The following is a 12910-nucleotide window of genomic DNA, read 5'->3' on the forward strand; positions in this document are numbered from 1 at the left end:
AAAGATTCAATTTTAAAGCTTTTTGTCTTGGTCTTTCAGATCTTAATATGATTTGTATTTCGACCAACGTACATATTTTGTACTATTTTTACTGTGTACTGCATATTTTGTATTTATTGTTTGAGCTGTTTTTAAACTGCGGGATTTTTTCAAGAGTCGAGAAATAGATTATAAAAGAAATTGTATCGAGTAATAAAGTTAATATGAATCACATAAACTTAATATAAATTTCATGCGAACGACGAATTACGCAGCAGCAGTTGATAATCGAGTTCACAAGTGCGTATTTTATCATCAAAAAACTTCAAAAATACTATTACGAAAAATATGCACATAAAAATTAAAAAACTACACCTGTTCGTCCTAAATATTTCATTTACTTTACATTAAATATACAGTATATATGTATATTTATTAATTATTATTATTATTTTTTTTTGTAGATTTTTAGTTAAATCTGAGGTGGTCTGTCAAAATCTGTCTATTGTAAAAAAGGCTTGCGAATCATAAAGTTAAGAACTGCTGAGCTGGCGTATTAATAATTACACTTCTTTTAGTCAGCCTGAAATTTCATTTTATTAATAATATGCTATTGAGTGACGCTAAAAAGATGAACTTTTATTCAACGCTGTCGCGAGATATTTATCAGTCCAAAAGCAAGTAAATTTAGTATGGTGCATTTCAGGACACGTGAAAGACATTTTTTTAAAAAACATTAGTACCAAAACTTGCCATTATGATACTTTTGGTGTGCTGCAAGAATGAAAAAGCAGTTCTTTTGCATAAGCATAGGTGTTGCAGCAAGTTTTGGGTATAAAAATTTGAATGTCGTTTTTATCAGCTACTGAGGCCATCATCTTTACGGAACGTGCATTTCTTGAAAGCTATTTTATGAAAACGACAAGCCGCGGTTGCACTTTGGGAATTCGCCATCGTAAGAATTTACGCCGATGACTTGACTCTACAAGCTCTCAAGAGAATGATCATTCGATTCGAGGAAACTGGACGTCTAAGAGTTTAATCCAGTCAGGGTACAAACTTATCACTTCACAAGTCATTGAATATGTTATCACAGCTGTTGTCAGTCAATGAATAATGTTGCAGACTCCAGTAGTGCACGTGCATTGTCACGGCAGTTGGGTGTGTCCAGTGGTAGCGTGGAAGGCACTGAGAAAGTTATGCATTGTTATCCGTAGTTGCTTGTTACTGAGTGATCCTTCAGAGCAATGAGGCACTTTTTCACGTCAGTGAAACAGTGATCACCCGTAACTGTCACGTTTGGGCCGCGAAAAAAACAATCGTGTCTTTCAGCAGATTCCACTGCATTCGCCTAAAGTTAGTTTGATGTGGATTCGCAGCCATATTTATCCTTGCACCATTTTTCATTGAAGAAGCTAGTTTTAATGGGTCTGTGACATGCTCTGACGGCACAGCGATACCATGATATTCTCAACACTTTTATCGTATCGCAAAATGCAACAGCGACAATTCCTTGAATCAATCACTTTCATAGAAGATGGCGTCTATCATGTCGATAGTAATTTCTGCGACGTTATTTCCCCGATAACAGAGTGACTAACATGCATTTTCTATCACATGGCCAACTCGTTCTCCAGATCTTAATCTTTGTGATTATTGGTTGTGGGGCCACTTAAAAAGTATGGTTTATCGAGAACATATTGCCAATGTGACAGTCTTGAAAGAGATTATCACACTGCATGTGAGATGAAACACAGATCAATTACTGTCGGCTTTTGAACAACGCTGTTCATTGTCTTCAGGTTCTACAATTTCAGAGTAGGAACAGTATTCCCAGAATTGCTGAGTTCTCTGTATAGCACGAGTGTCTTATACAAAAAAAAAAAAAAAAAAAATATTTGGGCTTGCAGCCCCAAAAGCGTCTTAATGGTGAGTTTTAGTACTAATTTTTCTACGAAAATGTGTTCCGCTTGTTCTGGAATGTCGCCATACTAAAGGAAGTCATTTCATAAGGATATCTCATAACATTGTGAGGACGATTTTACTAAATCGTGATAAATGATAGAACACTTTGATGTCCATATAGTACTAGAATAGAATTTTTGACTCTGGGAAGCAAGTAAAAAAAAGCGATTTTCTTGAACAGTCTACGGAGGATTTTTTATTTTTAGTAGGTGCTTTTGAGGTAGATAGCTGAGTATGTTCGCTACAGGAGCGACAAAACATGATGTGAATTACGAACGAACAGAATTCTTTGTTGAATATTAACATAACGAATTATAAAGAATATTGAAATGAATGGATTTTATATTTTCATCTTGCCAGAACACTCATAATAGTATTTAAAAAATGTATTCAAAAATTTAGTGATGATTTGTAAAAAAAATTATCCGAATGCTATTTTGTAACGAACATTGGTCAAAATATTTGTCTCCGTTTCTACAAGGGCTGTAAGCAAAACGTGTAATGAATTTTGAATAAATGGCTCTAATTTTATTGTGAATCGTTGTATAACCAAAATTTTATTGAAACTAGTTTATTACTGTATGTGATTTAACCACTCAAGTTCATTTTCTGAGAATAATAAAAATAAAGTTTTCAGAAAAATTTTTCTGTTTAGTATTCAAGTCAAATCCTTTCGAATCTATTCATAATAAAAATGTAGAAGTAAAATTTGAATTTATAGATATTATAGTTTTGTGCTTTTGGTATGATTTAAAGTATGTAATACATATAAAGTATTCTAACTTAAACTAAAAGTTAGAATAACTTTATATAATAAATATAAAGTTATTCTAACTTTTAATCCATTTTGAATTCTTGTGATATTTTATAAATTTTCGAACAGCTGTTCCTAGATTTTTTCTTTGCTTGTCTACCTTAATAGCAGATTTAGTTTGACTAATGAAAAAAGAAAAAAAAACTTGAAATTGGCAATATGTCTATAAGCAAATAAGAATCCCCATAGTCAATCTATTTTACTTTTTTCATGAGAATGATTGTTTTCATCTTCTACAGATGTACAGTACATCTTTGGTAATCCTAAATTAAAGAGATATCGGAATTTTCAAAAATATCAATAATTAATTTTTTTTCGTTTATATATATTTTTAGTTATACATATAGTATTAATACATATACAATTTTACAGATTTATATTTCGATAATTTTTTATTATGTTTATGGATTTGTATGCAGTAGAGTTCTGGAATCCTCGACTCTCGATAACTCGTGTCATTCGAAAAAGTAATCTAATTTCTACCTCTATAGCTTAACGCTAGGATCAAATAAGTTATCATTATTCACTGACTAAATTTTATTATAGCATCAATTCCACGTGTTAAGAAAGAATATAACACCTTTTTTCAAGGTGCCACTGATACGTAGTTAATACTTCTAAGAATTTGCTTATATAATATCTTTATGAACATTCCGTTTATTTAGATTAACACCATCGTAGTGCTGTAAAGTTCGTAATTTTTGATAGCACCTTCTCAGTCCATATTAAATCGAATTTGCGAGACTCTACTGTACTCTTTATAGATTACATCCGTTGTATAATTCATCGATAAAATGATATAGTTTACTTTATTTATTTATTCTAATTATCACTTTATTAAATTTTTCTTCAATCTTTTGTACTTGTTATTTTCTAAATCTTTTGCTCATAAATTAACAGTTTGAATAATTGAAATTTTATCATTACTACTACTAAATAACAATATGGAATACTTTTATTAAAAATCTAAGCATCTGATGGCCTGATGACCAAGGCGGTTAGAAGAAAGCACGCATGGACGGACAGAGAAGAAAAATTTCTTGCATTATAAGTATGGATGTGTGCATACTGGGCGGGCGGGTCATCTGTCTCATTCTTCAGGAGGCAACATTTTCGTCCGTCCGTCTCGAAACAGACAATATTACTGATCTAGGTGCTCAGCTGTCAAAACTTGGCATCCTCATTCATTAACAGAAGATCGTTTCCTTTTTTTTTTTTTTTGCATTTGTGCCCATTTCATACGTGACCATAGCAAACATAAGTTTAATTTTTGTAATGCAAAACTATGGAGTCTTATATAAGTTTCAACATCCTCTTATAATAATCAGTAGCTTACTACCATTAATTATTCTAGACGTTATTCATACCGAAAAAATGCCTTGTCTAAATACTTTCAATCTTTCTCTAAATTCCGCTATCCGTCATTGTAACGTTACCAAAGTGTGCATATGCTAATGAGATTCTGTCCGCTCTGACATATGTGTCTGTCCGCCTGCCCAAGTGTGCACTTACTTAGAGGTGTCAGCTTACCTCTGTAAAGAACGGGGGATTCTGGCGATCGAAAAATCCCAAAAATTTCTCAAGGATAACTGGATATGTCAGGCCCGTCTCTCAACACTATGTCGTTCTGGAACCATTGTAGGCTTGATCGAACTCAAGATGGATATGGGGGGAAAAAACCTTCTTAGGGCTCACTGGGTAGAATCAAAAATAAAATATATAGTATATTTCGAAATCAACAAATCTTTAAAAAAAGAATTATTTTCAGAACAGAAAAAATAGAAAAATGTTCTATTTTTTCTGTTCTGAAAATAGTTCTTTTTTTAAATATTTGTGAGATTTACAAGAAACTGTTGATACGAGACATATAAGCTATCGCGGACTTTATTTTTGTTTACCAAAATGTGCCTGACTCGCACAGAATACATCAGCTTAGGAAATGACATCGCAATCTGAACCAAGTAAAAAATTGACAAGTCTAGATCAGTTTAGAGCCTGACTCCTCATTCCGATTAAAAGCAGTTTCGAATGATGAAGAAGAGAAACAGAATGTATCAATACATCATTTATTATAAATAGGCAAATATTTTTTAACACAATTAAATTTTAATATTTTAGTGCACAGAATGAAGTAAATGCATTATTGATTATACAAAATGATTTTTGTTCTTAAAATTTTGTTCTGCTTTAAAGTTAAAAACTGGAGATACTTATATTCAGGAATAAACTTTAATAGGTTAAATAATAAATAATAAAAATTGTTAGGGAAACTCATGAAAAGCATATACTAGTAAATAATCACATACTGTATTATGTATTTTTTTTTTTGTATTTCGATTAAATTTAAAAATTTCCTCAGATTATTGTGCAGCATCCATTTGGCTATCTACGCGATCTAAACTTAAATTCTTGTTATTAGTGTTGGCAAGGGCTCTTATCTAAGAGGATGCTTGTATGCTGCAGCAACTCCCTTGATACCAAAGCAATCGGTTTTGTTACTTTAAAATAAAACTAAATATAATAACACATCGCATTACTTCAGTAGGTAAGATTAGGTAACTAAAGTAATTCTAAGTTAATTGAACAACATTTTCCGAAAAACGACGGGACACGTGTCCCCGAATCTGCCTCGAGCAATATTCATATTCTCAAAAGCCACCGGGTACTGTAGTTCAGATCAGAGTATGGTTGTCATTGCCGATCCTGTTGATTAAACCAATCGTAATATGTACAGTTGCGGCTGCATGCTGATGTTAGGACTCTTAGGAATTACAAAGTCAATCAACCAATACTTCTAATAACTATCTAATAAGATTTTTGATTTTTAAGTGTTCTATTTAATATTATAATGTCCTTTGCTTTGTTTAGTGGATACGGGGGAAAACCTTAAATCTGAATTGATGTTTTATTGATATACTTCATAAAAATAATTTCATAGTCGCCTAAACATATTGTATGATTACATTATAAAAATTATATTGTTAAATAAATATAATATGATTAAGTATAACAGAAATTTTCATTAAGATGAAATTTTTTTGAATTTTTACTTCAGAAAGTATTTGGGTAGTATATTACTATTATTTAAACAAATATTGACGGAAAAGGATTACGAAATGTAATCGACAATATCTACAAAGGATCTGCTAATTGTAATAATTAATATGTTATCAGAATTAGCAAATTCCAAGACATAAGTTAAAATACACTTCTAAAGTTCGTTTATTGCAATCATAATTCGGTTATAGTTATCATCTTTCGGTTAAACATGAATTTTAAGCTATCTTTTCGCGAAATTAGCTTCAACATGTGACTGAACGATAATTGATAACGATTGTGCTTTTATCAGTTTTAGCCAGTGCTTTAAATCTTAAACGTTAGTTGTATTTAGATATTTGCTCGCAGTTTAGTAGTTTAAATTGCTGGCATTTCTTAACTTCAGTCACACGCTATCTGTTATTAGAGACGATATTGCAAAAAGCAGCAAGAAAACAATGGGTGAATTACTTATTAATTAATAATAGTAGGGGAGACCGGGGCAAGATCGGCATGTTAAGCTTTACTTAAATTTTGTGTAATAAATACTGCTGTAAACTGAAAAAAAAAGCTTTGCATATTGTCTATTGGAATGTTACCTTACTATAGAACTGGTTAAAATCAGTTTGGAAATAAAAATAATTAAAATAATTACAACTTTACAAGAAGAGAGAAATTGACGAAGTTGCCCCGGGTATAGGGGCAAGATCGGCAACTTCTCTCTTTTTGTAAAGTTGTAATTATTTTAATTATTTTTATTAAAGTTGCCCCTGGTATAGGGGCAACAGTAATGGGGCAAGATAGGCACGTATATAAAATTATGTTATTAACAATGTATAAGTTGGAATTCACTATTAAAACAAAGAAATACAAATCCAACACCCATTTAATATTATTACAACGAAATGCAAGTTCAAAGACATATATACATGAATAACAAATGCAAACATGTTTTCATTTATCATCTGTTTGATTTTTATCCTTTGCTTCTAATGTGGCTTTATGTTGCCGATCTTACCCCGCTAGTCATGATTTCGAAACATTAAGTACAACCCTGAGAACAGAATGCCAAGCCACGATCTGGCCACGTGAATAAGTTGAAGTTACATCCTTCTAACAGGAAAAGTAACTTTCGTTATCATGGAATTATAACAAAACCTGCCAATTCAATATAAATGGAAAAAAAATATTATATGGAATTGAACGAAAATGAAAATTTGCTTGATAATTCAACTACGCTTGTTGGAGAACAATAAAAACACTACACTCAACAAGCCACCAATAAAACTCAACTGCCTAACCTATAACCAAAGTCTCCTTTTAATTTGTTTTTAAAAAAAAGAGCTTGACAAACTTGCCCCGCATGCCGAAGTTGCCCCGGTCTCCCCTAATTTCATTCAGTATAAAATCCTTTGAATTGTGTAATGATTTATTGAAATGGCTTAAATGAAACGAATTTATACATCATATTTAAAAATGAAATACAATTCAAAAATATTTCGTTACGGTATGGAATTAATTACATATAAAGAATGAAAATAAAAGACACTTTAAGAGTGTTTTAAAATTTATTACTGTTAATGTATAAATGTGAGTGTCTAAATTGCTTTATTACGTTGTGGTTCCTCAGAAAAGTTTCTGAGGAAACACAACAATGACTCTATCTCTATCGCTGTCTATTAAGAAATATTTTCGATCGCTCTGCTGATTTTTTTTAATTAAAAAATAGCAGAGAGAGTTCGAAGTTGTGGAATACTTTTTTATCTATATTTTTTTGAGTGGTTATATCGTCTGAAGATATTTAAAAAATTTTATTGGGCTGCAAATTGAAAAAAATTGTAGACCTATAAATTCCCACTATCGTCTGTTTGTTTGTCTGTCCTTTCTTAATCTCGAGAACGGAATTAGATAGATGAAAACCGAGACTAGACATGGAAAGCTTAAGGCAGGAGGTCCTGATTAACTACTGTATATACGGAACTTCCGGTACAAACCAGAAGTCACGTTATTTCAATTAAAAAAATTTTTTTCTGAAAGGAGTTAGATAGATGACCAGCACGACTATTGTTAACAGAAAAAGAAAGACGTACAAGGGGAAGACACTACTAATTTGAGGTGGAGAGCATATTTTTTAAATTAAATAAATTAAAAAATATGATTAAAAATTGCAGCCCGACATTGTGATGATGTCACAATAAATATTTGCTCGTTAATAAAATAGTTTCTTGTTGATATACTCGTATTTCTGCTGCTGATATATTTTATCTGTTTTCGTATTGTCGAGCTTGTTATATTTATTCAGTACTGTATTATTAAATAAAACTGTAATGAAACTGAAATGATAGACAGGTTCTACACACTCTTGGAAAAATACAATTTATCTTAATTTATGAGAACAATTTTAATTACGTTGAATCTTCTCTTACACTTTAAATATCGGTAAACTGTACGTGCGCTATCAAAATCGAATGTATAAAATACAATATATGCTTAGATATTGGAAAATGACATTTACCTTATTGTCATATCTAACAAAACCGTAGGATTTGTTAACATTTCGGAAATCGATTTTGAAATTTGAATAGAAAATATATTTTGAGTTTTGTATATGTATATATAATTCTGGACTACTACTACGTTTTTAAAGTATATCCAAAGCTTTATTTTATCATGTACAGTATATTTGCAGCATTGTTATTGATGCATAGAGGCAAATACAGACAGAGCTTAGGGGCAATAAGAAGAGATTTGTAATTTTATTGAATTTACTTTTTTCAATACATGTAAACTAAAAATACACAAAAGACCTTAATGGTCTATCATAGAATAATTTGGAATTTAAATTAGATTTATTATATTCTATTATTTTTCTCCTCAAGTCGACCGATTTGTTAACGTGAGAGACACGCATTAACACTGTTTGGTCGACCGCAATTTCGCCTATTCCTAATCCGCAATGAACCCGTTTAGCATGAATGACAGAGGAAGGACGACGCCTCGATTGAGTTTTATGTTATAAAATATTAGAAGTGAAATTTTGAAAATTGAAAAGTTGTTATATATAAAATATAAATATTAATTAAAATGCGAATTGTATTAATTATGACATTAGTTTAACAATAATTATTTAATGTTAAATTAAAAATAAAGACTGAGGAATAAATTATAAACAACAACTTTTTCGGTCATATTTACTTTATAATCCACATTGGATATTTACATGCTGTTTTATTAATACTTTGTGGATCGAATTGCTAAGGAGACGTTAGCCTAAAGGTAGGGATTTCGTGTCTGTCTAGATGTTTGAAATTTATTTTTAAATCATTTCAGTGATTTTTACTTCAGGTGAAAAATTCTAGATAGTTATTATTTTATTGCCATTCTAAATAGGAAAATATCATGAAAATGTCATAAAATTGTTTATTCAAATATATGTTAATACAATTAAAAAACATTGTGAAGTATTAAAATTTAATAAATTACAGTAGGTATAAATATACAATATAATATAATGTAAATATGATATTAATTATTAATATTTGTTTTAAAACAAATAAACAAAATCCTATAATAATAATAATAATAATATAAATAAAAAAGTAAGTAACATCAAGTAACTGTCGAATGAAATAGAAAAATATATTTGATTTATTCTTTACATTTATTATATTCGTTTTAACAAAATAAATTAATTAATAATGTTAAATGTATTTAGAATTTATCATTCTCAATAATGTGTTGACTGTTCTATAGTTAATCTTATATCTTGAACGTTATCACATTTGCCAGTTTCATGTTGTTTCGTGATGTGTAGCCATTTTCTTTTCGTAGATAGTTGCTTGAACTGTGCATCGAATTTCTTTTTGGTTTATTCAACTTGTATCCTGAGGCTGCACTACTAAATCCCTAGAGAAGTAAGCTTTCATTTTTAGAAAGATCTCAAAGATGTTACTTTGAACGTTATTTCTTATGTTTATTCGTCTTCATAATAAATCATTCTCTTTGTTGTGTTGAGTAGTTTCTTACGTTTTAATATTCAGATGATATTTTTGTAAGTTTTATTCAACAAATTTAGAATAAAAATAAAACTCATTTCTCAAAAAGATAGCTAAAAACATTTAGTATAACAGAACTTATATCATTAAACTGTATTTTTTATGTTTAAATTAAACATTGGTATAGTATATAAATGAGTAAAAATTGATATAAGACCTAAACGATCATAACTAGCTTGGATAATTTGTTAATCGCACCAAATATACACCTGGCACTAGATTGAAAAAATAGTATGTTTTTTACTTAGAAAGTTCCTGTAAAATATGAGAAGAGGATATGTCAAAATTAAATATATTTTCTATAAGTTTTTCAACTGAAAATATAAATGTATTAAAATGCAGTGAAACTAGAATGAAGCAAATTCAGATATTCAGGCAGTAATATGCTGGCTAGACAATAAAACTCAATTGTGACTCAGAGAAAGCTTCTGCGTGTTTGCTTAAGACACGCAAGATGCTTGCATGTTAGTGTTCTTTTGAACAAAACAAGTGTCAATAGTTCACTTACATTTTAGTTAAGTAAATCTTTCTCTATTTCATTTAGTTTCTAGATAAAATAAAAATTGCTCCTTTGATGATTAGATCTATTCAGGCTTTCGTTTTTTCCTTAACAAAAGTAATGAAAAAATACTGTTACAATTCGTATCGAGTTAAAATAAAATAATTTACGTTATCTTTTAAAATAGATGGCTAATTGTTTTAAGAAATATATGTAGCCTATATTAAATACGAGGTAATAAAAAATTACGAATAAAAAAAAATTAATTTTTTATTATTACCGTATTAGATATAAATTTACTTTCTAGTTTTCTTTTTCTTTAAATTAGTTTAATTATATATAAGGTATTTCATATTCAGTTAACATGCATTTGAATTTTCTCTGCGCAAAACCTATTACATGTACTGTACCCTGCATAAAAATCTTTGATTTAATTTTTCACGTACTCTTATTTGTGTTAAGACTACGCTTAATAACGTTCATTATAGTTAATGACATTATTATTCATTATTAATAAATTTAACAAGATGAAATGTCAGTCAGGATAATCGACTGCAGCATAATTTCGGAAATAATAAAAGTGTATGAAAAAATATATATTGTATGTAGTTTTTATTCAGTAAACTTTCGAAGATTTTCCATTGATTTCGAATATTTAAATATTTAAATTTTACGGTTACGACGTTAAACTATGCTAAAATGTAAATATATAAACGTATCTGTTAATTTATTTAATTTAAATATGTAATTTTACCCTATTTTCTTCCTAATATCAATTATTGTTTGCTGAAATACATTTAAAATTATTATTGTATTACATACTAATTTTCAATAAAATTATGATAATTCGGATATTTTGAAATAAATTGATTTTAAATACAGAAGATAATATAATTTTTCTTGATATAACAAGAATAAACCATTTGGGTCGATATCACATCGAATTTAATTTTTAAAATGTACGTTAATCATTATTATTTTTAATAATTATTTATTATTTTCAATTTGTAGCGATTGTAAAATAAATTATTTCTATTGACAGACAGTAATTACTGTTTTATGTTTGCATAATGTGCTTTACCAATCGACTGTTTTCAAAATATATTAAAAACTCTATCCCGTAAACGGAAAAAAAATATGTAAAAATGCATCTAAATGAATATAAAAGCAGTTTCATATGATATTTTTTAACCAGAATTTTTCTTTTATTTTATTTTTTTGCACTGGGTTTACATTATTGCCAAAACTTCATACCGATAACGTGGATGAGGTCCACTTGCACCATATTGATTGCCTTGTCGTACCTGTCGCCAGCACGTGTTCTCACAATCGATCTTCCCTACCTGGGGATTGACCGTCAGTCTATACGGTTTATCTATAAAATCATTCGGCCATTTTTTTTACACGTGTAACAATACTTACTTATCTAAATATTTCTTCCTCGGCTAAATATTATGTTTGTCGTTTTAGAAATTCCTGGATGAACAAGATCAGAAAACACCGTGGCTGAGAAAACTCCTGTCTACTGCAAATCATCTTCGACAAAAAGAAGATAAAAAGATCGACGCAGAAGAGGACAGGAGAAGTGAGTAAAAAATTGAAATAATTATAACTTGTGTAAATCTCATTTGTTGAATGAATTATTCAAATAAATATTATTTTAATAATAAATATCATATGTAATTATTAACTTAAATTTATTCTTCTACATATATAATTGGATTTCATTTAATTAGTTACTGTATTGAGGTTTTCATTTATTATAATGAAGGTAAAAATTAATACACCTCTTTCTAGTGTAATAAAATTAATTTGCAATTTATTTTGAAGGTTTTCTTTTTAAAAGTTTATAGAAAAGATAAAATATATTAAAAATTATAACTTCTAATCTTATTTTTACCAATTAGATCTATTGCATCTTAGATCTAATTAACACACACTGCACAAATATAAACCCTGTAAAAATAAACTCTAGAGAAAAAAAAAATCTAAATTTAATAAATAATTTTGTAATTAATTAAAAAATGAATGAAATCTCCAGATTGAAATTTTTTATAATAAGAGAAAAAAATTCAATGCTGTCGAGGTAGCGCTAAAACCAGGTGCTGCATCCTTCTCCATCCTAATTCGATTGCGTTATATTGCTAAACAGTTCATAGAAATTTGTAACGTATTTTTTAAATTTTTATATATTGTAATTAATATATTATTAATAATGTTATGTCAGTATTGAGTTCAATCGATATTCTATTCTCTCTCATACGTAAACATAATAATAATAATACTTAATTTTAAATGTTGATAAATAAACGATTGGTAAATTCAAGTGATTCATATTCTAAAGAATTTTATTATTTTTTAAAAAGCAATTACACATTACTTTTAAAAAAAAATTTTCGATCAATTATTGTCGTCATAAAGACACGTTTTGTTACATATTTTTTAGTTTATTAATGGCATTAACCAATTAATCGAATTTTTAAGTTAATAGAACCATAAATATGTAATAGCGGGGTTTTAACTAATGTTTATCAGTGCTTTTTATCATTGTTTAATTTTTTT

At 28.9% G+C, this 12910-nt stretch overlaps 1 protein-coding gene across 1 annotated transcript in view; it reads left to right on the top strand.

Annotated features, from left to right (window-relative positions):
- The window catches only part of LOC111621965 (dystrophin-like), a 202574-nt gene that overhangs the window by 12109 nt on the left and 177555 nt on the right, over positions 1-12910 (top strand). The window contains exon 4 of the mRNA XM_023364220.1: positions 11819-11933. Coding sequence (XP_023219988.1) covers positions 11819-11933 — 115 coding nt within the window. The remainder of the gene's footprint in view (positions 1-11818; positions 11934-12910) is intronic.

The sequence above is a fragment of the Centruroides sculpturatus genome, unplaced genomic scaffold (assembly GCF_000671375.1).
Source record: "Centruroides sculpturatus isolate CEXI.00-Female unplaced genomic scaffold, Cexi_2.0 scaffold312, whole genome shotgun sequence".
NCBI classification, from domain to species: Eukaryota; Metazoa; Arthropoda; class Arachnida; order Scorpiones; family Buthidae; genus Centruroides; species Centruroides sculpturatus.